This window comes from Rattus rattus, chromosome 9 (genome assembly GCF_011064425.1).
Source record: "Rattus rattus isolate New Zealand chromosome 9, Rrattus_CSIRO_v1, whole genome shotgun sequence".
In the NCBI taxonomy this organism is placed as follows: domain Eukaryota; kingdom Metazoa; phylum Chordata; class Mammalia; order Rodentia; family Muridae; genus Rattus; species Rattus rattus.
Window position 1 is genome coordinate 32,303,360 of NC_046162.1, and position 24,690 is coordinate 32,328,049.

Sequence of the window (24,690 nt, forward strand, 5' to 3'; positions counted from 1 at the left end):
GGTAATACTAAATAACTGAGCCAAGGAAGTGTGAAAAGCTTGGACTGAGACTGATAAAAACAAAGACACTTCTGTAAGTCTTCATTCCTTATATTAAAAGGTAGCAGAGAAGCCATGAAAACCACCATGCTCTGAGCAGGTATGCTGGGCTTGGATTTATGTAGATCTTCTTCAAATAAAATCTTCAAAGGTTTTTGTTTTTTTTTTTTTTTAAAGAATTATTTATTTATTTTATAAGTATACAGTAGATGTCTTCAGACACACCGGAAGAAGGCACCAGATTCCATTACGGATGGCTGTGAGCCAACATGTGGTTGGAGGGAATTGAACTCAGAACCTCTGGAAGAGCAGTCACTGCTCTAACCAGTGAGCCATCTCTCCAGCCCTTCAAAGGTTTTAAGAAAAGAAAAAAGTTCAGCAATTATATCATTTGCTGAATCTTAAATTAATTAATGGTGGCTTTTTACTCACTATTGTCAACATCCCTAACTTCTGGCTAAGATTACATAATTTACATATAGCAAAGTAAATTTCCCAAAGGAACTACACTACTCTAAATTCTACACATAAGATCACAGGCTTCCAAGCATAGTAACTAATTGTAGCTTTGTTCATGTTACTGTAGGCAACAGGCTTCAAGGACCCATGTGAGTAAATATGTTTGTGTGGTACCAACTGTTGGTCACAGCTAAAGACATTAAATAACACAGTGCCTTACAGTTGTTAATCGCTACACTGTTTTGGTTTGAAAATAAAATACGTAACACAAAAACCATGACATCGTAATTAAAAAAACTAAGCAATGGACTTACCTAATTTTTATTATTGAACATTAAATTCTTATCAAAAATCTTTTAATAAAACTTATTTCTTCAATGTAAAACAGCTTTATTTCCTAACTATATACATGTTGCCTTTTGTTTCAGAGGAACCTAAAGGTCCAATACTGAGTCTGCATACCTGAGTGATACCATGTTTCCGAGTTCTGCCGGTAAACTCTGGATTTGATTATGGGACAGGTCCAGATATACCAGATTGTGAAGCTTGGCAATGTCTGAAGGAATACAGGACAGGGAATTGTCACTCAGATGCAAAGCTGTCAAGTGAGTTAGTGACCACAAAGATGAGCTTAAGCTTCTTACTTTTCCTGCAAGACAAGAAGGGGGGAGAGATTATATATAGATCGCCCAAATTTGTACCATGTAGTAAATAAAAGTTAGATGTTTTAAATTAGGTATTTAAATTACTATTTTAAAGGTTTGAGAAGACTTAACAAGATTTTATCCATTCTAGAAAAATTCACAATGCACTAAATGATTAACTCTAACTAGCAGAAGGAAACTAAAATTTAAACTTTTAAAGCAAAGTGTCAACTATTTCCATTTTAAGAGCATACTGGAAAGAATAGCGTTTAAATGACCTCAGATATGTAAACAAAAAATATGAGTAATCTACAGCAATGATAAATCTAGAATTTAGATACTATGAAAGATAATGTCTGAAAAATAAAAATGTTACCTTAAAAAAAAGAAGCTAAGATATTCTTAGTTTAGTTGAGCTTAGGGACAAATTACTCAAGTGATAACTGCATCATATAAGACAACAAAATTTCTATTATGGTGGTGCCTTTGAGGCAGTAAAGCCTGGTGTAGTGGTAGAAACCTTTAATTCTAGCACTGGAGAGTCAAAAGCAAGCTGGTCTCTGAGAGTTCCAGGCAAGCCTGGTCTACACAGTGAGATCTTGTCTCAAAAAAAAAAAAACAAAACCCCAAAAGAAGACAACAGCAAAACAATAAAAAGGAAAACCTGTACCATTAACATACAAGAGAAAGTATCTCCCAGAAACATGTCGGATGCCTAGCCAAGCAATAACATAGTGCTCAGAAACGTAAAACTACAGCCTCTTTCAATACAGTATGAAATCTATACTTAGGCATTTCTTGACTAAGAGGTCAATCGTTTCTACAATACATACAAACTTTCTCCATAACTTCCTCAATGGCTCGGGCCTAATTTGAGAGAGAATGAAACAAACAGATGCAGTGGAAATATACCAGCCTTTGAGGACTACTGTAGTCTAACGGCTGAAAACACAACCTTGAAACTTTTACTTCTAGTCAAGACAGGGTAAGAAAGCCCCAATTTGTTATCCTACAGAAGACACCAACCAAGGTAGCAGAGTTACCCAGGAGAAATGAGAAACAAATATGGTGGTCTCTACAGTTTTCTCAGTTTACTTCCTGGGCAGTATTTGCAAAAAAACAAAACAGGGCAGGAGCAATCCCAGTTAGATCGAGTGCTCCTGAGCTCTGGAAACAAGCGCACTAACACGGTGGGGTTGGGTTTCAAAGAAGAGTATAAAGAGAAATCCTTTCCACTCAGAAGGCACAGGGTCCAAATCCAACTCTAGACTATTAACTGCTCCAGTCGTACCTAGAAAGTTTAAGCTCAAATCTCACAAGAGTCAGACTGTTTTCCAGTACCTTCACTGCATCCCTTTAACAACGCCCAAAGTTAGTTGGAGGAATCCTTAAACATGGATCATCCAAAGAAAAGCTTCAGTTTCTGGCACCAAAGAGAAAATTACCAAGCATGTAAATCATCAGGAAAGCAAAAATCCATAAAGGGAAAAATTAATCAAAACTAGGAAAAGTAACAATGTTGAGATAGAAATGAAAGCCCAAACACAAAACTGAACTTGTAGAATTTTGCATTTACATCAAGATTCAGATTTGGGGGGTGGGATGGTGGTGGTGGTAGGGGAATGGCCAAGATGAGATTAACGGTATATTAGACACTGAAGAAAATTACTGGATTGGATTGCAGGACAAGAAAAACTTAAAACAAAAAAGGAAACACATTGAAAAAAACACATGGCACTTCAGTAATATCTGGGACAACTTTTAACAGTGGAAGCATATGTAACTAGATACTCTAAATAGGAACTCAGGAGACAGAAAAAAATTTAAGAAATAACAGAAATGTACAACTGGATAACTATATACAAAAGAATGAAGACGGGGTGCTGCCAAGATGGGTTAGCAGTTAAATACACTGGCTGCTCTTCCAGAGGACCAGAGTTAAGTTCCCAGCAACCATAAGCCAGCTCAGAACCATCAAGTGCTCTAGTGTTCCAGAAAACTAGATGCCCCTTTCTGGCCTCCTTGAGCACAGGCAGTCTTGTGGCACATAGACACACACACAAAAAGTTTTAAATGTTTTTTAAAAAAGATGCTGGGGTCTTACTTTACATTATATACAAAACTGAAAAGCACAAACAAAAACAAGTGAGTTGTATTTTATTAAAATTAAAATCTTTTGAACTTGCAGGCAGTGGGAGCATGTACCTTTAATCCTACAACTGGGCAGGGGCAGGGGGGCAGGGGCAGGGGGCAGGGGGGGCAGGGGCAGGGGCAGGGGCAGGGGGGGGGCAGGGGGCAGGGGGGCAGGGGCAGGGGCAGGGGCAGGGCAGGGGGCAGGGGCAGGGGCAGGGCAGAAGAATCTCTGTGAGTTCAAGGTCAGCCTGGTCTACAGAGAGAGTTCTTAGATATCCAGGGCTACATAATGAAACCTGTCTAGGAAGAAAAATAATCTTTTGCACTTTAAAGAACAACCTTAGAAGAGATAAACCCACAAAAAAGGAAAATATTTGGCAAATCGTAAATTTGCAAAGTCATTTACATTCTTAAAACTCAGAGAGGCTGTGGGAGCTGGCTCAATGGATAAAGCACTTAGCAGGCAAGTATGAGGGCCTGAATTCTAATTCCCAGAACTTCCATTAAAAACCAGACAGTGTGAGTATCTATAATCTCATAACTCTCAGGGAAAGGGGAGGCAGACACGGGAGACCCCCTCAAAGCTCTCAGAAACTTGTAGGCCTGACAGATGTGGCAAAGAAACAAAGAGGCCCTAACTCAAACCAGGTGAGTGTTGAATACTAACATACAAGGTTGCCCTCTGACTTCCACACAAGCATGCTGGCACTGTGTACTAATAAACACAGGCACACAGTTTACAAAGTAAAATAAGAAAAGGATCTGAGTACAACTGGAACAGGCTTTGTTTATAGTACTTAGGAGGCAGAGGCAACAGCACTACAAGTCTGACACCAGCTTGGGCTATACGGTAACTTCCAAATTATTAAGTGCAACATAGTAAAATCCCATCTCAAAAACACTCAAAAAAAAAAAAAAAAAAGTAAAACACATATTTCTCCAAAAATGTACAAAGGGTCAATAACCACATGAAAAGACACTTAATATCCATGAGGGAAATGGAAATGTGACTCCTCAAACCACAATGATGAACTTCAAACCCACTTGGATGGACACAATCAGAAAGTAAGTGTTAGTAAACATAGAAACTTAAACCTTACATGGTGGTAGTGGAAATGTAAAATGGCTTAGGTACTCAATAAATGACAGCGCCTTAAAAAGTTCATATACTGTTAATATATGATAGGCAGTTAACTCAGGTATATACACAACAGAAATCAAAATATACATCCAGATAAATGATTACAGAAGGTTTTAATACTTAAAACTGGCTGGGCAGAGGCAGGCAGATCTCTTTGAGTTTGAGACCAGCCAGCTCCACAGAGCGTATCCAGGACAGTCAGGAATACATAGAGAAACCCTGTCTCAAAAAACTTAAAAGACAAAAACAAAAAACTCAAAACTGGAAATAATCTAGATGTTTATGACTCTATGAATTAATAAATAAAATGTGGTATGTTCAATACCATAGAATATTATTATATGCAAAGCAGGTATGTGCTAGACCAAGGATCAACTTTGAAAATACTTGCTAAGTGAAAGAGCTGGTTGGTGATGAGAGGTCACACATCGTACTAATGCCCTTACATGAAATGTCCAAACAGTAAAAGCCCACCAAGAAGGAAGAGTAATAGCTGCTGGGAAGGATGCTGAGGAGAAAGGGAAAAGGAAAAAAAATGCTATTAAGAACAGAGCTCCTTTTAGGACCTAATGGAAATGTTTTCAAACTGAGATAAACATTACAGAAATCTGTAACTACACAAGGTTGATGCATAGCTGTCCTAAAAAAAAAAAAGAGAAAGGGAGACAGAAAATGTTCCTTATGCAAAGAAAACTATGAATACAGTGTACTGGTTAGTCTTGACTATGTCTCAGACTGGACAAGAACAATGAGGCTAAGCCCTTTGCTTTTTTGCCTGTAGAAGCAGAGTAACCAACCATCTGTCCCCTCCTGACACTATATGCTCCCCATCATGAGACACTGTTTCTTGAAACTGAGAGCCCAAACAAACACTTCCTTCTTTTAGGCTGCCTTTGTCAGGTAGTTTGACATAGCAGTAAGCTCAGTAAGTCTAAACAGAGGAACAGGACTAGCAGGAAGGGAAAGCTGGGAAGAAAGAAAGGGAGAATATGAATAAAAATATCTTCATGAAGCCAATCACTCTGGACAATAAACATATGACACTGATAAATGAAAACTAATTGTCATTTCTCTAACCAGACAAATAATTAATTTTAAAAACAACAAAAAGAAAATCCCATTTAAAAAGAAAACTTTATGAAAGCACCCAGTAATCAAATGGCTTAAAAAGTATTTTACCAACTTCTCTATATTCCAACCCCACTGATTCTTTTAATGCACTACTGGATTTGATTTCGTAGAAATTTGCTAAGAATTTTTATATACACGAGCTGGAAATATAAACTCTATTTCAAGAAGTTATAAACAAGTACTTTGATCTAGAAATTAAAGGCTTATTGAATATTGCAAAAAAATTAATGTAAAATTTTAATAGACTAAGAAGTCCTACCTAACAGATGCAAATCTGAGCAGTATTTTGACAAAATATCTACTGTGGATTCTTTAAAAAAAAAAAATCAGTAATAACTTGACCTTGAAAAGAGCCTATAAAAGTCTTAGTGGTAAAGGGATACAAGGATTCTCCAAAATCAGGGACAAGGCAAGGGTGTCTCCTCTTATTACTCCCACTTAACATCGTGGAGTCTTAGCCAGGACATTGGGAAGGGGGAATAAATATTTTGGAAGGCAGAAATAAAACTATCCCATCCCCCAATGGTATAATCATATATGTAAAACTTTTACTGAATAAATAAAAATGCGACTATCAAGTAAGTTTTATAAAATTGTAGGGTACAAGATCAGCATATAGAAAGCACTGCATTTCTTCTGAACACCAATAATGAGCAACTAGAAATTGAAAGAATACAATCTACAACATTCTCTGAATCATGAAAGTTAATGGTAAACCTGACCAAAAATATCCGACTTATATATAGTACAGTAACTGTAAAATGCTGAGAAATGAATGTCCTAAGAATACCTAAGGGAAGACATGTGACATCTACAGCAACTATAAAATTGATTATCACAAAGAAAGAGAAGCCACACAACAAAGCCAGAGGGCGAGTACTACCCAGCATCAGGAGCTATTATCACACACACACCATGGTGTGGACGCTCCTATGTTGGAAACTCAATCTTGGCAATAGTGCTGAGAAGCAGGACATGATGCAAGATGTTTGGGTCACCAGTGCTCTGCCCTTGTGTTATAATGGAAACCAATTTATGAAAGTTTGGTCTCTTCTCACCTTCTCTCAAACACACTCTCTTGCCACTTCATGCTTTCTCTATGCTGTGCACAGCAATGACCATCACCAGATGCAGCCCTTTGATCTCAGTCTCCAGAACAGTGACTCTCAACCTATGGGCCTGACCCCTTAGGGGTGTTAAATGACCCTTTCACAGGGGTCGCCAAAGACCCCAAAGATATTTATATTATAATTCATAATTAGCAAAATTACAGTTATGAAGTAGCAATGAAAATAATTTTATGGCTGGGGGGAGGGGTCACCACAACATCAGGAGTTGTAGTAAAGGGCCACAGCACTGAACTGTTTATAAAGTTCTATTCTGTGGTATAGCTCAAAAGGACTAATAAAGAACCTTAAAAATTAAATCTTTGTACAAGACTTTAACAGACACTTCAACAAAAAGCACAAACAGATGGGAAAGTCATATTGAAAGATGCTCAATATCAGCAATAATTAAAAAAAAAACATAAATTAAAGCCACAGTTAGCACTACAAACTCAGAGATTAACTAAGTTGGTTTTTTTTTTTTTTTTTTCCTTTTTTTTTTTTGAGCTGGGGACCGAACCCAGGGCCTTGTGCTTGCTAGGCTCTACCACTGAGCTAAATCCCCAACCCCCCCCCTTTTTAAAAAAAAGATTTATTTATTTTATTTATATAAGTACACTGTAGCTGTTTTCACACACACCAGAAGAGGGCATCAGTTCTCATTACAGATGGTTGTGAGCGACCATGTGGTTGCTGGGATTTGAACTCAGGATCTCTGGAAGAGCAGTCAGTGCTCTTAACCACTGAGCCATCTCTCCAGCCCGAATAACTAAGTCTTAAACACTTACTACATGCCACTGCCCTGCGGGTGCAGACCAAAGCTATCTAGTAAAATCTAAAGAAAGGAAGAAGGGAGGGAGGGAGGGAAGCAAGGAGTGAGTAAACTGTTTCAAAAAAGTTTCAAGAGTCTCAAAAATACACGATCATAAAAGCTACAGCCACAGCAACAGGACCATTTAGAGGCCTTATCTGTGCCACACTGGCATGAGGACGCACTTTAGTTGGCCGAGTGTTTGCCTAGTGTGCACGCAGTCCTTCCTGGGTTTGATTCCCAGTACCAACATTACCAGGAATATAGTGCATGCCTATGGCTGGTCCTAGAATGAAGGACATGGAGACGGGACGATCAAAAATCCAAAGTCATGCTTGGCTACATATTAAGTTCAAGGCCAGCTGAAGCTACTGGAAAACCTGTCTACCAGAAAAATAAAACAACAAAACCATATTGAATGATATCATTTATACAAATTCCACAAAACACCCATCTAGTATAGGCCTAAGGGAAGAGATGTAGCAATGGCACATTAACAAAGAAGGATGGCAGAGTCTCAGGAAGGACGGCACTAACAGGCACATCTAAGGTCAGAACAGATCACATTATTACAATGTAAATAAATGCTCATTTTAAGAACTTATTTTTAATTAAGTGTAAGTGAGTGTCTCTCTGTGTGGATATGTAGGTGCTGGCAGAGGCCAAAAAAGGCACCAATCCCTAATGACAGGTGTCTTTGAGCTACCTCATGTGGGTGTTAGGAACCGAAGTTGAGGGCCCTCTACACCACACTGAGCCATTTCTTCAGCCCCCATGCATGCTGATTTCTGCATGTCAGTTATACTTTGATAAAACTGTGACTACCTTGGTCTAGAAATATCTAACAGGCCAGAGGTAAGCAGAAACTGTACTCCAGGGTGACTGAGTGGCTTAAGAAAGGCCAAGATTTAAGAGCCATATTCTAATAAGTGAATTCATTCTAAAGTTCCCAGAATATTTTATTGCTAAATAAATATCAGGAGACAAGAAGAAATATATTGTTCCTTGAAATCAGAAGGTAGTGATTGATTAGCAAGCTACAGGATAATTAATGAACCTACCAAGAAGCCAAAATAGCTATTATGCATTTAGATAGATACTGGGGAAAAAAATCTAAACATCTAGTTGACATACTAGAAGAAACAGAAAGTGTACCTGATCTCTACTGTTTTCCATTTTGGTACTTTTCTCAACCCCACACCACACAGAGTCAAGTCATTCCCATACGTAAGAAGTAGACAAAAGATAGTTACCATTATAGTCACACATTTCCAACACTTCAGTCAACAAACCCTAAAGGACTAGGCACAGTGAACCTACGGAGAAATCAAAGCACCTAACCCACACGTTTACAAGGATTTAGAAAACAAGTCCACCGCATAATAAAAACATTCCTGTTAGCATACAAGATGTACTATCAACCAATTTTGTGCACATAATAATCAAGTAAAATAGAATGCCCTATTTATCATACAAACAAAAAGGCAGAATAACTAGATGTAATAAGTATGTAAAACTGATGGGAGAAAAAGATAAAGAAAAATAAAAAGATAAAAAAAAAGATAAAAAGAAAAATCATAACCATCCTAATTTATACAATAACAAAAAAAACCTCTAAAGTATCACATATCAAAACTACAAATCCATATACCCTTTGACTCCTGTACCCTTATCTATATGCCCTAAGATATTAGAAGCAATGTAAAATAATTATGGTACTGTTGTCAAAAATAAAGTAAAATAAAAAAAGTATCACTTTAAAAAAATAAAAATCTCTTCTTGCTCCTTTCCAACCCCCGCCTCGGACCCTACAGCTGGCATGACACTGATGCCTAAGAAGAACCAGACTGCTATCTATGAACTCCTTTTTAAGGAAGCAGTTCTGGTTGCCAAGAAAGACATCCATATGCCTGACACACCAAGCCATCAGATGACGGATGGGCCAACCTTCACGTAAGGAAGGCCATGCAGTCTCTCAGGTCTCAGCTACATGAAGGAGCAGTTTGCCTGGAGACTTTCTGTTGGTACCTTACAAACGAGAGCATCTAATATCTCCGAGATTACCTTCACCTACCTCTGGAGATCGGGTGTGCCGCCCTGAGCCAGTCACCCTGAGACTGGCACACCTTGGCGAGTGACCTGAAAAAGGGGAGGTGGACAGAGACCCCTACAGAAGGAGTGCTGTGTCTCCTGGGGCTGACAAGAATGCTGAGTCTGGGGTTGGCTCAGTCACTGAATTCCAGTTTAGAGATGGTTTTGGTGGTGGACATGGTCAGCCATTTCAGTGAAACTGGAGATTATACTGTATTGAGCAAACTTTAAGTGCAAAAAAAAAAAATTAACCACAGTAATAAAATATAACATTTTGTGTCACAAAAGAGGCACAGAATAACTTCTTTGTCTGTGTTTGCTGTGTAACACATGGAGGAGAGGAATAGTAAAAAGCAGACTTTTGCGTGTACCTTTTAGAAGGTAGTTTTTCTGTGTTCCCTCCCTTTCCTAAACCGCCCTCAATCTCAGTTCTACTTGGTTTATATCACCACCTCAGTACCCAGCTAGCCTAAGATGCTTTCCTTAATCCTGCCAGTAAAACCCTCTTAAAGATAACACTTCAAGCATTTGTGTGCCATTATTTATCACAGTTTCTTAACTACCTTGTCAGGGACTCCTATAGTTTGCAAAATTCTGGAAATCTTTACATATAATTACCTACTCATCGGTTCATAAACACAACAAACGAATGAGTGTCAGTAAGTAATTCCTAGCAAGCAAGTGACAGAACGACCACTGGGCTTTCTTCTTCCCTTATTTTGGCCTGACCACTCTTAGCTTCTGGAAAACAGGCATTGGATGGAGAGCAGGAAGCTCCTAAGCTGACTACATAATGAAAGGTACCTGATTCTCAAGTTATAGTTAATAATTATCCAAAAGAGCTTCATATAATATTCTTTTTAAAATCATAAAAAATTTGATTTACAATTTTATTCATGGTCTATTATTCTCCACAGAAAAATAAACCTGAATAAAGCTTAAACCTGAATAAACTCAAATGTTAGAGAATGTCACATATGAAAGCTAATATGTGGCCTACAAGGCAAGACACCTGCTTCAAAAATCCGTTCAGATCCAATGCTGTATCTCCTGGAAGCTTCCTGAGTGGTTAGTACACTTCCTCCTGCCCTACAGCGGTATCGCAAAAGGCCTGGAACAAAAACAGCTGCTGAAAGCCACAGGTGTCCCTCCAAAGCCGGTAACCACAGTACTGCCCCCATTAAAATGAGAACAAGAGACAGACAATTGGCATCTTCAGGCAGACTTTTTTTGTACACATCAAATTTTAGATTCCTATAAAAAGAATTTGTTGGTGGTGGACAAAGAATCCTACTGTTAGCCAAAAGCTAATGGCATCTGAGTGGTGCTGCATGAGGGAAAATCAGTTTTCGTCAATGAAGTGACACTTGGACCACAGTCTAGGGTAAGCCTCACATTCAGGCATAATTGGTCAATGCAAACTGGATTCCCTGTGTTTTTATTTGTTTTTATTTTGTTGTATTCTTTTTTAAAGAATGAGAATGAAGATGGACAGGTAGGGAAGTAGAAGGGGACCTGGGAGGGGTTTGGGTGTGGAGAGAGAGCCATGATTTAAATGAAAAAACTACCTAAATAAAAATATCTTAGAATACCAGATTGTTCAACATCCCTGTGGTGGGCCAAAGGAACAAAGGAAGCAAAGCTCCAACAGACAACCTGAGAGCAGGAAAAGGCTGGAAGCACACAGAGTGAAAAGGATGCTTTCCAGAGTCGCAGTTCCACAACTGCAACAGCAACTAAGAAGGAAGCTGAAAGCAGACGCTGGGGCCAGAGAGAACCCAAGCCACCTTCAATATTTTCAAGATAAAACAAGAACTCTGAAACCTTGAGGAAGAAGATGATCCTGTTAAACCACGAAGACTCCAGCTGGGAGCTATAAATGGAAGAGGGAAGATCCAACAACAGGGAGGGATGCTCACAACCAGTGAGATCTGGCTCAAGTCCGATCAATCCCTGATTAGATTTAGGCCACCTACCCCTTCCATAATTAGCTGAAAAGTACACAAGTGAATTTACTCCTAAGGAAAATAAAGGTCATGAAATTACTACTTCCAACAATGAATAAAAATATCAAATGAAGGGGTTGGGGATTTAGCTCAGTGGTAGAGCGCTTGCCTAGCAAACACAAGGCCCTGGGTTCGGTCCCCAGCTCCGAAAAAAAAAAAAAAAAAAAAAAAAATCAAATGACAAAAAACACAAGAAAAAAGAAACAATACAACAAAAGGAATAAAGGAAGGAATCACATAGAAGACATTCAAGTATGTTTTCAGATGGACACTAGGCAGTATAGAGCATCAGTGACTGGTGGGAAATGAAGTCAGCTGGTATCATTATTTCTGCCTTCTGCCTAGGGTCCTGAGGATACCTAACACAGAACCCAGGCAGAGTCTGACAGGCTACTGAGATGAGATGAAAGACAGAGCTGTGCAGAGATGTGAAGAGGGCCCCACATGAGTGCTCATATAAGGAATAACCTGGATAGAAAGGAAAACAGAGAGAAACTGGCAAGAACACAGAAAGCAGTCCTCGGTGATTCCAAAGATCAGAACACTCTGATTTTCCACCGGCCATAATGGAAAACCTTTTAACCAGAGAATACTTAGGAGGGTACTACTTAAAAGTGAGCTTCAAACAAAGCAAACTGCTTCCAAGATAGTTATTTATTTATGTATTGCAAAATTCTGGAAATCTTTACATGTAACTACCTACTCATCGGTTCATAAACACAGTGAATGAATGAGTGGCAGTAAGTAATTCCTAGCAAGCAAGTGATAGAACAACCACTGGGCTTTCTTCTTCCCTTATTTTAGCCTGACCACTCTTAGCTTCACAACAAAGCTTCAGAGTGTTTCCAAGAATGTAAAACTATCCAAAACTCAAAAAAGTATAAACCTCTGTACTTTCTATATTAAAATGAAAATTAAAGTATGACGCATACAAAGTGGAATAAAAGAAATGACTTTAAATCAAACTAGAAATGAAAAAAAAAGATGACAAAATGGATGCTGAAGACAGTAATTTGGTATATACTTTTTAAAAAGGGAAATGTTATGTAAAGGCATAGAAAACAAACTCCCACAACCTCTAGCGATGAAAATTAGACACTAGGGGAAAAAATTAGTGAAATTAAGGGTATAGCAATAGAAACTAGTCCAAAAGAAAATAAAGGTAATAGTAAATTAAGCATTAACAAATCCAAAAGACAACTTCTAAGTAAGCTAAAATACAAGTAACCACATGCCTCCAAAGGGGCAGGCGAGGGAAAGCAGACAAAATGACAAAACTGTAAACTGTAAACCCACAGATCCAAGAAGGTTGACAAAACCTACTTACCAAAGAAAGTGGCAGGGGGTGGGGGGGGGAACACCCCACACCAAAGAGACATTGTAATCATGGTGCTTAAAACCAATGGCACAAAAACTTAACAACTAACTGCCTTAGAAAATGGACATAGAGGGCTGGAGAGAGATGGCTCAGTGGTTAAGAGCACTGACTGCTCTTCCAGAGGTCCTGAGTTCAAATCCCAGCAACCACATGGTGGCTCATAACCATCTATAACGAGGTCTGATGCCCTCTTCTGCTGTGTCTGATAATGTACTACAGTGTACTCATAATAAATACATAAACAAACCTACCTTAAAAATAAAAAGTCTGATCGCAACTGTCAAGAGAATGAGAAGACCAGCCATAAAGTAGAAGAAAGTATTTGTAAAAAGGCACATCTGGGGATGTAATTCTGTAGAAGAACATATATCGCGTGCACAAGGCCCTGGACTTAATCTCCAAAGTGAAACATAAGAATGAGAGAGACTGTCTGGCCTCTTTGCCTCTGTGGGAGAGAAAGTGCCTATCCTCACAGTCTTGAAGTGCCAGCGTGGGGATGATATCCAGGGGACACACACCTGCTCAGAGAAGAAAGGGGGGGGGATAGGGGAAGGATTGTGGAGGTTGGGGGTGACCGGGAGGGAAACATTGAGTGGGATGTAAAGTAAACTAGAGAGAGAGAGACAGACAGACATATAGACAGACAGACAGACAGAGAAAGAGATCTGGTTAAAGAAGTATTAAGTCTTGTTTTGTTGTTGACAAAGCAATTTAAGGGAGAAAGAGGTTTGCTCTTGCTTATTGTTCTAGGGCAGTGTTCTCAACCTGCCGAAAGCTTCAACCCTTTAATACATTCAATTCCTCATGCTGTAGTGAACCCTGACCACAACATTATTTTTGCTGCTATTTCATAACTATAATTTTCTACTGTTATGAATCGTAAGATAATATTTTAGGAGAAAGAGGTTTGCCAAAGGGGTCACAACCCACAAATTGAGAATGACTGTTCTAATGACCATTCCAGCACAGAAGGAAAGACATGGCAGCAGGCAGAAAAAGTATGGTGGCAGAACTCAGTGCCAGCACAGCGTCTACTCTTCAGGAAAATGGAAAGAAGAGAAAATGGAACCACACTAGGTATAAAGCCTCAAGGCCCTTCCCTATTTCCTCCAGGAAGACTCCACCTCCTAAAGCCTATAGAACTTTCACACCGACAGCTGGAGACCGATATTCACACACAGGAAGCTCAAGAGGGACATTTCACATTTAAACCACAACAGAGCTATCATTAAGAACTACAAAATAACAAAATACCAGGCAATGGTGGCACATGCCTTTCATCCCAGCACTCAGGAGGTAGAGGCAGGCAGATCTCTGTAAGCTCAAGGTCACCATATATATTATCACAATGGCAAAACTCAGAACACTGAGGACACCAACCCCTAAGGATGCTGCAAAACAGGAATTTTTGTTTACTCTGGGGATTTTTTTTGGTTTGTTTGTGTTGTTTCGTTTTGCTTAAAAAAAAAAAAAGAAAGAAAGAAAGCAGTTTCTGATAAAAACTAAGCATGCTCTTAGCACACATGCGACAACCATGCTTCCTTGGTCCTTAGCAAACCCTACCAGCAGAATGCAAAGCCAAAACCTGGAAGAACCCAAGATGTTCTTCCCAAAGTAAGTAAGCAAGAGCTGACGGTACTTCCAGACAGTGTAGCATTACCCAGGTCTAAATAGAATGAACTAATGAGCCATCATAGCCAGGCCTGGTAGTGTGCACCTTTAATGCCAGCACTCAGGAGGCAGCAGAAGGCAGATCTCTGAGTTCTAAGTCAGTCCTGGACAGGACACAAAGAAACTTGAAAAGCCAAAAAGAAAAAAGAATCCATAGTCCCTAACCTTAGAGTTTATGATGTGATGTATGAAGTGAGAGGAAGAACATGCACAAGTAGAAGTAACAGGCAATCAACGGGATTTAAATTACAACTCAAACCACTTTTCACCAGCCCTTCCTGCTCCAAAGTGAAATTAACATTTGTAAAACACAACTGCTCTTATATATGCATTAGCATTAAAAAACCTAATTTTCCAATATATCTTTAATCTCTATACCATAAATTCATGCTAACACGTCTTACCACTTATTTCAAGCTCTGCCCAATGTGATTTCTTTCCATTTGCTGCTTCCTCAGAGGACATAATTGTGTACATCCTCCGAGGGTCAGGGGGCTCGTACTTTTCTTTGGGCATGCCTGTTAATAAACGAAGAAAAGAAACCAATCAGTACATAATAAAGAATCAAATCAGTAGAAGTATTTAAAAAAAAAAAAGCAGACATATTAGGATCACTAAATAGATTTGCTACCAAAAAGAACTAGGAGTGCCATGTAGTTTTTAATGATTTTTAGTTCTAGGATATGAATGATTAAACTCTGGAGCTAATAAAGGTGTGACTGTTGAAGAAAATATAGCTGTTTGCTTTAGAAGTGTTCCACTGGCCAAATAAAAGAAAATCTGAACATCACGAGTAACCACAACTGCACAGTACAAACTGAGTGAATTCATAATTTCATTTTTAATGTCTTTTACATTTATCTATCTATATGTGCATACACACATGTTCATGTACGCACGGAGAAGAGTGCATGCATGTGGAAGCCAGAGGGAAGCCTGCAGAAGATACTCTCTCCTTCTACCTTGTGGGTCCCAGGAAATCATGCCTCCTTGAATACATTGCTGTCTGCTAGTCACTTAGTAGCTGTTTAGAATACACTTGTTACAGTATCACTGTGCTCATTTAAATAACTTACTTATTCACATACAAGAATGATGTTCCCAATTTAGATAGCAAAGAGATGTAGTAGTTTTCTTTGACTTAAAATATTAAAAGTTCTGGACTTAAGAAAAAATAAATTCCTGCTAGCTTTACAGTTCAACTGTTATTAATCTCTCTATTATGCTTAATTTAAAAATTAAACATAAGTATGTGTAAGTGGGGAAGTGGGCATACAGTATATACAGGATTTGATACCATTGAACTTTTAGGTACCCACTGGGAATCTTAGAATGGACTCTACTGTCATATAGGGGAGGGGGAACGGCTATGCTTCTCTTTGGTGTACTAGCCAAACTGCTAGATTCAGTACTCTTGTGCCTTGGCAACGCAGAGTAAAATAAGCATTTCTTAAACACTAGCCACTGTGGTACAATCAGAGTTCATCTAATATGCCAGACCAAACGACTAATGGGCAGAAGTACATCCAGTATAGATAAGGTATGATTCATTTTCTGGGTATAGGATACCACAAATATTCATCATGCACCTGAAATGGCCTGTGATCTAAATCTTATGAATATATGCTTATTTCTGTAATTTTTCCCTCAAAATACTTGACTGTCCTGGAACTAGGTAGCCCTGCAGACCAAGCTGGCCTCAACCTCACAGAGATTGGCCTGCTTCTTCCTCCCCAGTACTGGGATTAAAGGCATGTACCACCACCACCTGGCTTATTAATTTACCACTTATCATTTTTGGAATAAAACTGACCACAGACAACTGAAACTTCAGAAAAATAAACTACCAACAACGCAAAATTCTTTGTAGGATAAACAAATGTAAATATGATACAAGAAATAATACAGCATGAATCTAGGGCATCTTTCAGTGCCAAAAAGCAAAATCTAGTGGGATTTTCATGTCAACACAATACAAGAACTAGCTAAGAGGAACCATTCTCACTGGTCACAGTGATGATTTAGTCAAAAAGAATCGCAATTATAATAAATAGGCTAAAGCACAATTAATAAAATGAGTACTTCAAAGAAAAATGCTAAACTGAGGAATTAACATGTTCCATGTGCTGCAGGAAAGCATAATGTAGAAGAGCAAACAGTGGAGAGATACTACTCCAACAGCCACCAAGACAAGGGTTGTGGGGGGCGCAAGTGAGACGAGCAGCACAGACCCAGTAGGCCAACTAACTACTCTGATGTAGAATAATCAGAGAACTGGTAACTAAAGAGAAAGGCTTACCTACTTATCCCTTCAGAAAGGAAGGGCATTCAGAGGAACCAAACTTGAGCTAAAGAAAAGTCTCACTTTACAAAAGAATAACAGCTAAAAGAGCCTGCCGTGACTAGTCTAGAGATGGCTCAAAGGTTAAGAACCCTGTATGCTCTTCCAGAGGGCCATGGTTCAATTCCCAGCACCCACATGATGGCTAACTGTCTTTAATTCCTGTTCCAATGACTGTAATGTCCCCTTCTGGCCTCTGAAGCCAACAGGCACACAAGTGGTGCACAGACATACACAGGCAAAACATCCATACATATTAAATTAGATAAAAACCTGCTGAGGTTACAAAGAAGACCCTGTCTCACACATACCAAATAGCTAGTAGTATAAATGAGTAGAGAAGATTTAAAAGTCAACGTACAAGTTGCAACAATTTTTTAACTTCTAGTGAACATTGTTCAGGCAAGGAATATAAGATACTTAAAACCTTTTAGCTCTAAATAGAAAGAACACTAAGGTAACACCACTACAAACTACTTTCAGAGTATAAACTAGAAAACATTCTGTTACCCACCTCCTTGTCAATGCTAGTAACCTTAACAGCAGAGACCAGCATCGGATAACTTAATGTGATGAACTATGAACATTCACCCTGACTGAAAACTAGAGGACTTGGCCAGGCAATACCTCAAGACTTACTTGTAACTTCCCTGTGGACCAGATTTTCACAGAAATCTGAAACTAATTTGATACAGATGAACTATGCTTCCTTTAAGGGAGATTTCTTTACACAACCATTCATTCATAAGATACTTGCTGAAAAATTTTAGTGTGTCAAGCACTCTGTTGGGTATTAGAACAAAAGAGAAATCAGGAAGGTTTAACCTATAGAGAAAAACAAAACATTATAATGTAATCATACTCTAGCCCATTATTTTTAATGCTTATTTCTTCTAGATGATATGCACTTTTAGGATTACAATTGACCTATATACCACTCTCAAATTATTCTTCCTAAAGCTGAGTTCTATCTAATTATACTACATTAAAGAGCCATCCTTCATTGCATATCTTTATTGGCATCTAAAATGACAAAGCTTAACTAGAGTTAACTTCTGATCCTCAGTAAGCTTTCGGGATCAGAACTGGCATCCACTCTACATCTTTTTCTGGTCTTTTGGAATGGGGATGTAGCCCCGTAGAGGATCTACTTAGCACACACATTCCGTCTTTTACACTGCAAAAAATACTAAATCCCCACATCTTAGAAAACAAATTCAAACTCCATAGTTTATCATTCACACCTACTTTCTTTTTTGTTGTCACTGGTCATGGAGGTGGTGGTGGTGATTATGTTGTTCCAGATAGAACTTTCTGTATAGCTGTCTTGGAACCCACTCTGTAGATAAGGCTGGCCTCAAACTTAAAAGATCTGCCTGCCTCTGTCTAACCAAGTGCTGGGATTAAAGGTGCGAGCCACAACCACCCAGCTCCCCTATCTTTTCTACCTCTGTCCCAGTACTTTCTTTGTACTTTTGAGAGAGCCTGCAAACTAACTGACATCCTTCAGATATGCTCTTCCACCTCCAAAAAGTTCTGTCACTGCACACTGAAATTCTAGTCATTATTTGCACGTTTGACTAGTAGATCACAATCTGTTATCCTATAACATAGGACCATAAATATATTCACCACACAAGATTAGACAAAGCGATAACAGAGTTCTGTTGGATGTTCTTCAAAGAGCATTCTTTCGTTTTTCAAGACAGGGTTTCTCTGTGTAGCCCTTGCTGTCCTGAACTCTGTAGATCAGGTTGTCCTCAAACTCAAAAAAATCTGCCTGCCTCTGCCTCCTAAGTTCCGGGATTTAAGACATGCACCACCACTGCCAGGCTTCCAAAGAACATTCTTAAAGACGTATCAAGATTTACTTTCATTTCAAGTGTATGCAAAAGTGCTCGTATGTATGTCTGATACCTACAGAGGACAAAAACGAGGCACTGGATCTCCTCAAACTGAAGTTATAAATGGTTTTGAGCTACCATATGGATGCTGGGAACCAAACCCTAGTACTCTTTTAAGAACAGCAAGTGCTCTAAACCACTGAGCCATCTCCCTCTAGCCCTGGGTATTTGTTTTTAGCCACAGTTCCTGGCTGGCCAGGAACTCACTATGCAGATCAGATTATCCTTGAACTCAAGAGATCCACCCGACTCTGCCTCCCACTGCAAGGAACAGCCTTAGATTTATTCATTTTCAAAGACCATTCTGAAATTGCTTCATAAGAGACTAGAATCAATATAATTCATGTTTCCAATAATCCTGTATCAAATTGCAACATAGCTCATTCATTTCTTTTACTTTACAGTAGGAAGATAACAAAATAAAAGTGTAAAAGAAAATCTAGCCTCTTGATTTTCCACCTTGTCTTTCTTCCTATGACATGTGCCCAATTTCCCAAGCCAAAATAAGTATCCAGACTCCCAATTCTAACACAAACTTCTCACCAACTCTGCCCTAACCCACTCAGATTTTATCTGGGTTATTTGCACAGTCTCAGATCTATTTCTTTGTTCCACTGTCTTCCTACCTTCATTCATTCTAGATATCATCTTTGGTGACTGTCCCCAAACTGAATTTTATTTGACTCTCACTGTACCTGAGAGAAACTGTTAAATACAGTTGTCCCAAGGTATCTGCTAGGGATTAATTCCTGGATGACTGGTTCCAGGAACCCAAATAACTACAAAACTTCCAGGATGTGCCTTATTAAAAGAAAAAAAAATCACAAAATATCTTTATCATGGTTTAACCCATCTCCAGATGACTTCTAATCAAATAAAATATAAGTGCTATATGGTTGCCACAATACATCATTTGAAAACTTGGTATTTTCATAAGTCCAGCATCTAGCAAGTTAGGTCATACTCAGTCAACATTTATATGAATTCAAGAGGGAAAGCTGTGATAGTTCAAAAATAACTGGGCTGGAGAAAATGGCTTGGTGGTTAAGAGCATTGACTGCTCTTTCAGAGATCTTGAGTTCAAATCCCAGCAACCACATGGTGGCTCACAACCATTTGTACATAAAACAAATAAATAAATAAATCTTAAAAAAAAAAAAAATAGAAGCTAGTTCCACCTTATCAGGAATATGAAAAAATTAATACCTAGGCTTCAAGTGGTGCAGGTGAAATCCAGAGAAGGCAGACTAAAAGACCCTTCCTACTATCCACGGGAACTGAGAATACCAGTTCCAGGATACCTTGAGATAAGAAGCAAAAGTCAAACCAAGTAAACATCAACAGGCATAATAGCAAAATTCAGTTGTGCTGATAAGTGCCACACCCTGAACTAGTATATGAATTCACCCTCACCACTCTCAGACACTCTGCATGCACTGAAATGGTACCCTCAAGTCATCAGAGGTGTAGGCCTCTACTCTAATACCATGCAGAGGCAGACTGGAGCACACAGTAATTTCTAAACTAGCCAAGGATACACAGCGAGGCTTTATCTCAAAAATATAAACAGATAATTTTTTCAGCCTTAAAAAGATATTGTAGCCCTTGGTACTCAAGATCACTCAAAAAGGAAAATCTAGAGAACAAGAACAGCTACTATGCAATATCTACATTATCTTAATTTTAGTACTTTCAAAATTGTTATAGCATATACTAGTTTTTCTCCCCTCAATGCTGATGCCCCCATTCTCTCATTAAGACCTAATGATCTCTCTCATCCATATACATCACATAACCAGAAACTTCCACTTTAGTGTGTCCTGACCCTTTTCATCCAGTCTCCCCATTTTTACTACTTGCTTCCTAAGTATGTCACACAAGAACATGGGCTCCCGCCATATACAGAAGATGCTCTAACACTTGTATCCTCACACAGCCCGCACTGTGTTTGACTTAGTGTGGACACGCTGTTGCCTTCTCTCAAACACCCTATTCAGCCTGACAGCCCTTACTCATCTTCTAACTTCAGCTCTAAGATCACTAACAACTCCTCCAAAGTTCCTAGTCAAAATTAGATTCTTCCTAAGGATACACAAAATGTTTATATATTTCTAATTACCATATAACCTGCTATGTTTATTACTCTTTTGTCTTTCTGCACTACTACAAACTCACTCTGAATTGAATATTCTCAAATACTGTGTTTAAGTATAATTAGCTCATCTGTATAACACTTGTTTGGAAAAAAATGTGAATTGTTCCAACATGACTGACTTAATACTGAACAATCACTGCAAACTTCTCACTTGTTTATGTGCTATTTTAATCTGTGAAAAAAAATTAGACTAAGCTAGAAAACTGCCCCAGGTGAACTGAGCTGTACAAAAATACGTAAGACAGGAGCACTAACCAGTAAGTCAGCTCCTTCTGTGTTGTGGACCGCACCCATTCAACTTCAGTGTCATAGTTTTCTAGACTTTCAGGTAACTCTCCTAGCAAATCTGAGTAATTTAAAGGAGCAACCCTGTAGATGTGCAGCTCAAATAAACCAGGTGCTTTTTGAGGCTCAGTGCACAGTTATTGTAATACTGATCTACTTCTTAGTCATTTAACATGAGAAATATGCTTCCATTCTTATCAAGTTCCTGTACTCCAATTCCACTTCCTCCCAAGGCCTGTGATTTCCATAAAAACCTGTTACAGCAGCTTTCTTAAGAGTCCCACGCTTCTAAGTCTCAATATTCTACTTCCAGGAATTTAGAGGGAAAACTCATCTTCCCCTAGCATTTCACAAAATACTTACCATAGCCTAACCGTCAAGAGTATTCCTAAACAGCCCGGCTGCTTTGATTCCAGTGTGTGTGTTGGTTGACTGCTCCAATTAAACTCTCTAGCCTGTCTGAGCTCTAGGAAGCAAAGTCCACAAACCTCAAGTTTCACGCGTCTCATTTCAGGGCTTTCACTGTTTTGGCTGCTTTTCACATCTTCTAAAACTCCAACATTCTGAATTGGCATGACCCTATATTACAGAGCGATTGGGCAGTCTTCAAGCCCATCACAAAAGGGGCCACAGACACTATATCCGAGTCAAAAAACAGTCACTACCTGTATTATTCCAAATATGACTTCAATTTTACTTGCATGGTCTTTATTCCCCCACACTGATGCCTAGTTAGCTTTAAAACTTTATTTCTTGCTTAAAAAAAAAAAAAAAAACAGACTCTCCTTTGCTAAAAGGAAACAAAGCTCAGCAAAGTCCTTCAAAATCTAGGCTAGAAAGACCTCTTGTACAGATGCTCTCAACTCACTCCCACTGTTCCAGTAACATCGTATGGTGGCTGACCTTACCCCCAAACCTGATACCTCAGTCTGATCACTGTCCCCTTTGTTTACAATGCTCCCCTTCTCCAACTTGGCAAGCTTCCACTCAGTGTCACTTTTCTTTAAACTGGCACCGCACCCTCATCCATAAGTTTCATCATTCTTCTGTTCCTTGAAGCACTTGTACACCATATTCCTATGCAGAACAGGAAGGCAGAACTGGATACAGTCATCTCTGGGTTCTCATCTATCTCAGGACTATCAAACGCTATTCCTCAGGGTGCAATTCATCCAAAATATCCACATGGACAACAGAAAAGAAAAGCCCAAAGGGTAAGGCGGCCTGAATCAGCCTCTACCTTAGATTCAAATAATCATTCTTTCCTTCCTTCCTTCCTTCCTTAAACACCAAACTCTACTACACTCCACTGTACTCACAAGTACACGTTATACATATAGTTACACTTGGGTTTAGTCAACACTTTTCAAGTAGTGTTTATTAATCTCATTTCCTTGTAACACGGCCACCTTAGCCTGAATAACAGGGACAGATAGGAAAAACTGTATATTGTGTAGAAGCTAAAAGGTTTAAAAAATTAACAGAACTTTCTTCTCCATAACAAAAGTATAGTATGTGTGTGTGTGTATTATACATTTTTAGATGAAAATGTAGACATTTTCAGAGTGCTAAAACAGAAGCGTGAGCTTCCTAGCCAGTGGACCTTTCTCAGAGCAGAGTTACATGTATACTGAAGATATTGATCTCTTACCACGTAAGGACCAAAGGATACTCCATTTACTCCAGTATGCCTTACATATGTCGTCCTTCTAGGATGCACTGAATGAAAAACTTAAACATGGTGCTGTACACCTTTAACCTCAGCATCCCAGAGGCAGAAACAGGGGGATCTGAGTTCAAGGTCAGCCTATTCTACAAAAAAAGGTTCCAGGCCAGCAGGAACTGTATTTTAAGACCCATATTTTTGTTTTGTTTTGTTTTAAAAAAAAAAGTTAACATGGGTTCAGTGGGCTGTTTAAACATTAACCAAAATACTACATGCATAGTGGGCAATTTCCTATAATGCCTTTATTTGTAGTCAGGACCAAGTTCTATATATCAACTTGTCTGTTCAAAACAAAACAAAACAAACAAACAAACAAAACAAACAAACAAACAAACAAAAAAAACCCTGAAATTTCCCAGCAGCCATAATACATCTGAAATTATACAAGGATTGTTCAAGAATTCTCCAGCCACACTAGAAAATGTCTGCCACATACTTTTTGTCTATGTTTGCAACACCTTGTGCATCTACTGAGAAATGGCTACACTGACCTACTTTAAGTAATATCTACCCGTTAAAAACACTCCCCTTCCTTCTCCAAAACCCAAATACTTAGCAACTATATCACCCTTCATAACTGCAATATCCTGATCCTGTCCTTAGAAACGGTGTCAGAGAATTAGACTAGACCACTGGCTCCGAGTTCATTTTAATTCTAAAATGTATTCTAAAAAGCGCCAACTTCAAAAGACTGGCAGCAATTACAAAAAAAAGCAAACGATGCCTTGTTTTGAGCAGCATACAGAACGGTTGTGGAACGGTGGAGAAGTCTAGGCAAGTGTAGAAGAGACAGTGCTCGCACACACCGGATTGTTTTTCATTTAGTCTCCAAAGTTAAAATTCCAAACACAGGCAGAGAAGAATTTAGACCTAGCAGGATCAGGCAATCTACCTGTAAAACAGGTTTACCTGTACTCAAATTGAGGCAAATTTAAACACAGTAACAAGTTGGCCCGTTCACAATGTCGTCACTTGCAGGAATAGTTAAAAGTAAAGAATTACAGTTGCTTATGAGCAGTCTCTAAAAACCGATGTCCCGGTAGAAAGGGTCGGGGGGGGGGATATTTGTAAAAACGTTACCAAAGAAAATAACCACTGGCTTTGAAACATGAAAAGGCTAGGTCCGCTTTGGTTTAAACTAGGGAAAATTTTTCTTCGAGAAATTAGTACTTGAGTCCCGAGTCCAATAATCTCTACAGCTGATAATCACTTCTTTGGCCACGTAATCCGCCCCGCCCCTAACAATATCTGCGTTAAACTGACTTTAAACACTTTAGGAGGAAACGGGTGAGCATTAAGAGCGTCCACCGAGTGCCAAGTTCCACGCCGCACAGTGCGCCACCCCGCACAGCCACTTCTCCAAAGTTGCCACCGGTTCCTAGCACACCAGCACCTCTCTTGGGGCGCGTGACCGGAGCCGAGGGTCCGAAAAGCCAGGGCTCACGCCACCGCCCTCGGTACGCCGCCACACTGCCGTCAATCAACACTCCTACCCCCCCACCCCACCCTCCGACCCAGGCCGAGCCCCGGGACTCCGCGCGGGGGCGCGGCCCGGGGACCGACCCGACCGCGATCGCTGTGTGTCAAGGAGGGGGACGGACAGACGTCACTCGGAGAGCTACTAAGTTGTGCGCGAGTGCGCGCTCGGGGTCCCCAGGGCACGACCCCT

The 24,690-nt window shown here is 39.3% G+C and overlaps 1 protein-coding gene across 4 annotated transcripts in view; it reads right to left on the minus strand.

Moving 5' to 3' along the window:
- Cnot6 (CCR4-NOT transcription complex subunit 6) overlaps positions 1-24,690 on the minus strand; it is a 40,704-nt gene that overhangs the window by 15,851 nt on the left and 163 nt on the right. For 2 of the 4 annotated variants that reach the window (XM_032914578.1, XM_032914577.1), the window contains exons 2-3: positions 15,015-15,128; positions 961-1,147 (exon numbers count right to left, since the gene is read on the minus strand). In XM_032914578.1, the coding sequence (XP_032770469.1) occupies positions 961-1,147; positions 15,015-15,126 (299 nt within the window). In that variant the 5' untranslated portion in view covers positions 15,127-15,128. Of the gene's footprint in view, positions 1-960; positions 1,148-15,014; positions 15,129-24,690 lie in introns of those variants that run through there. The other 2 variants (XM_032914580.1, XM_032914579.1) reach the window with 2 other exon arrangements.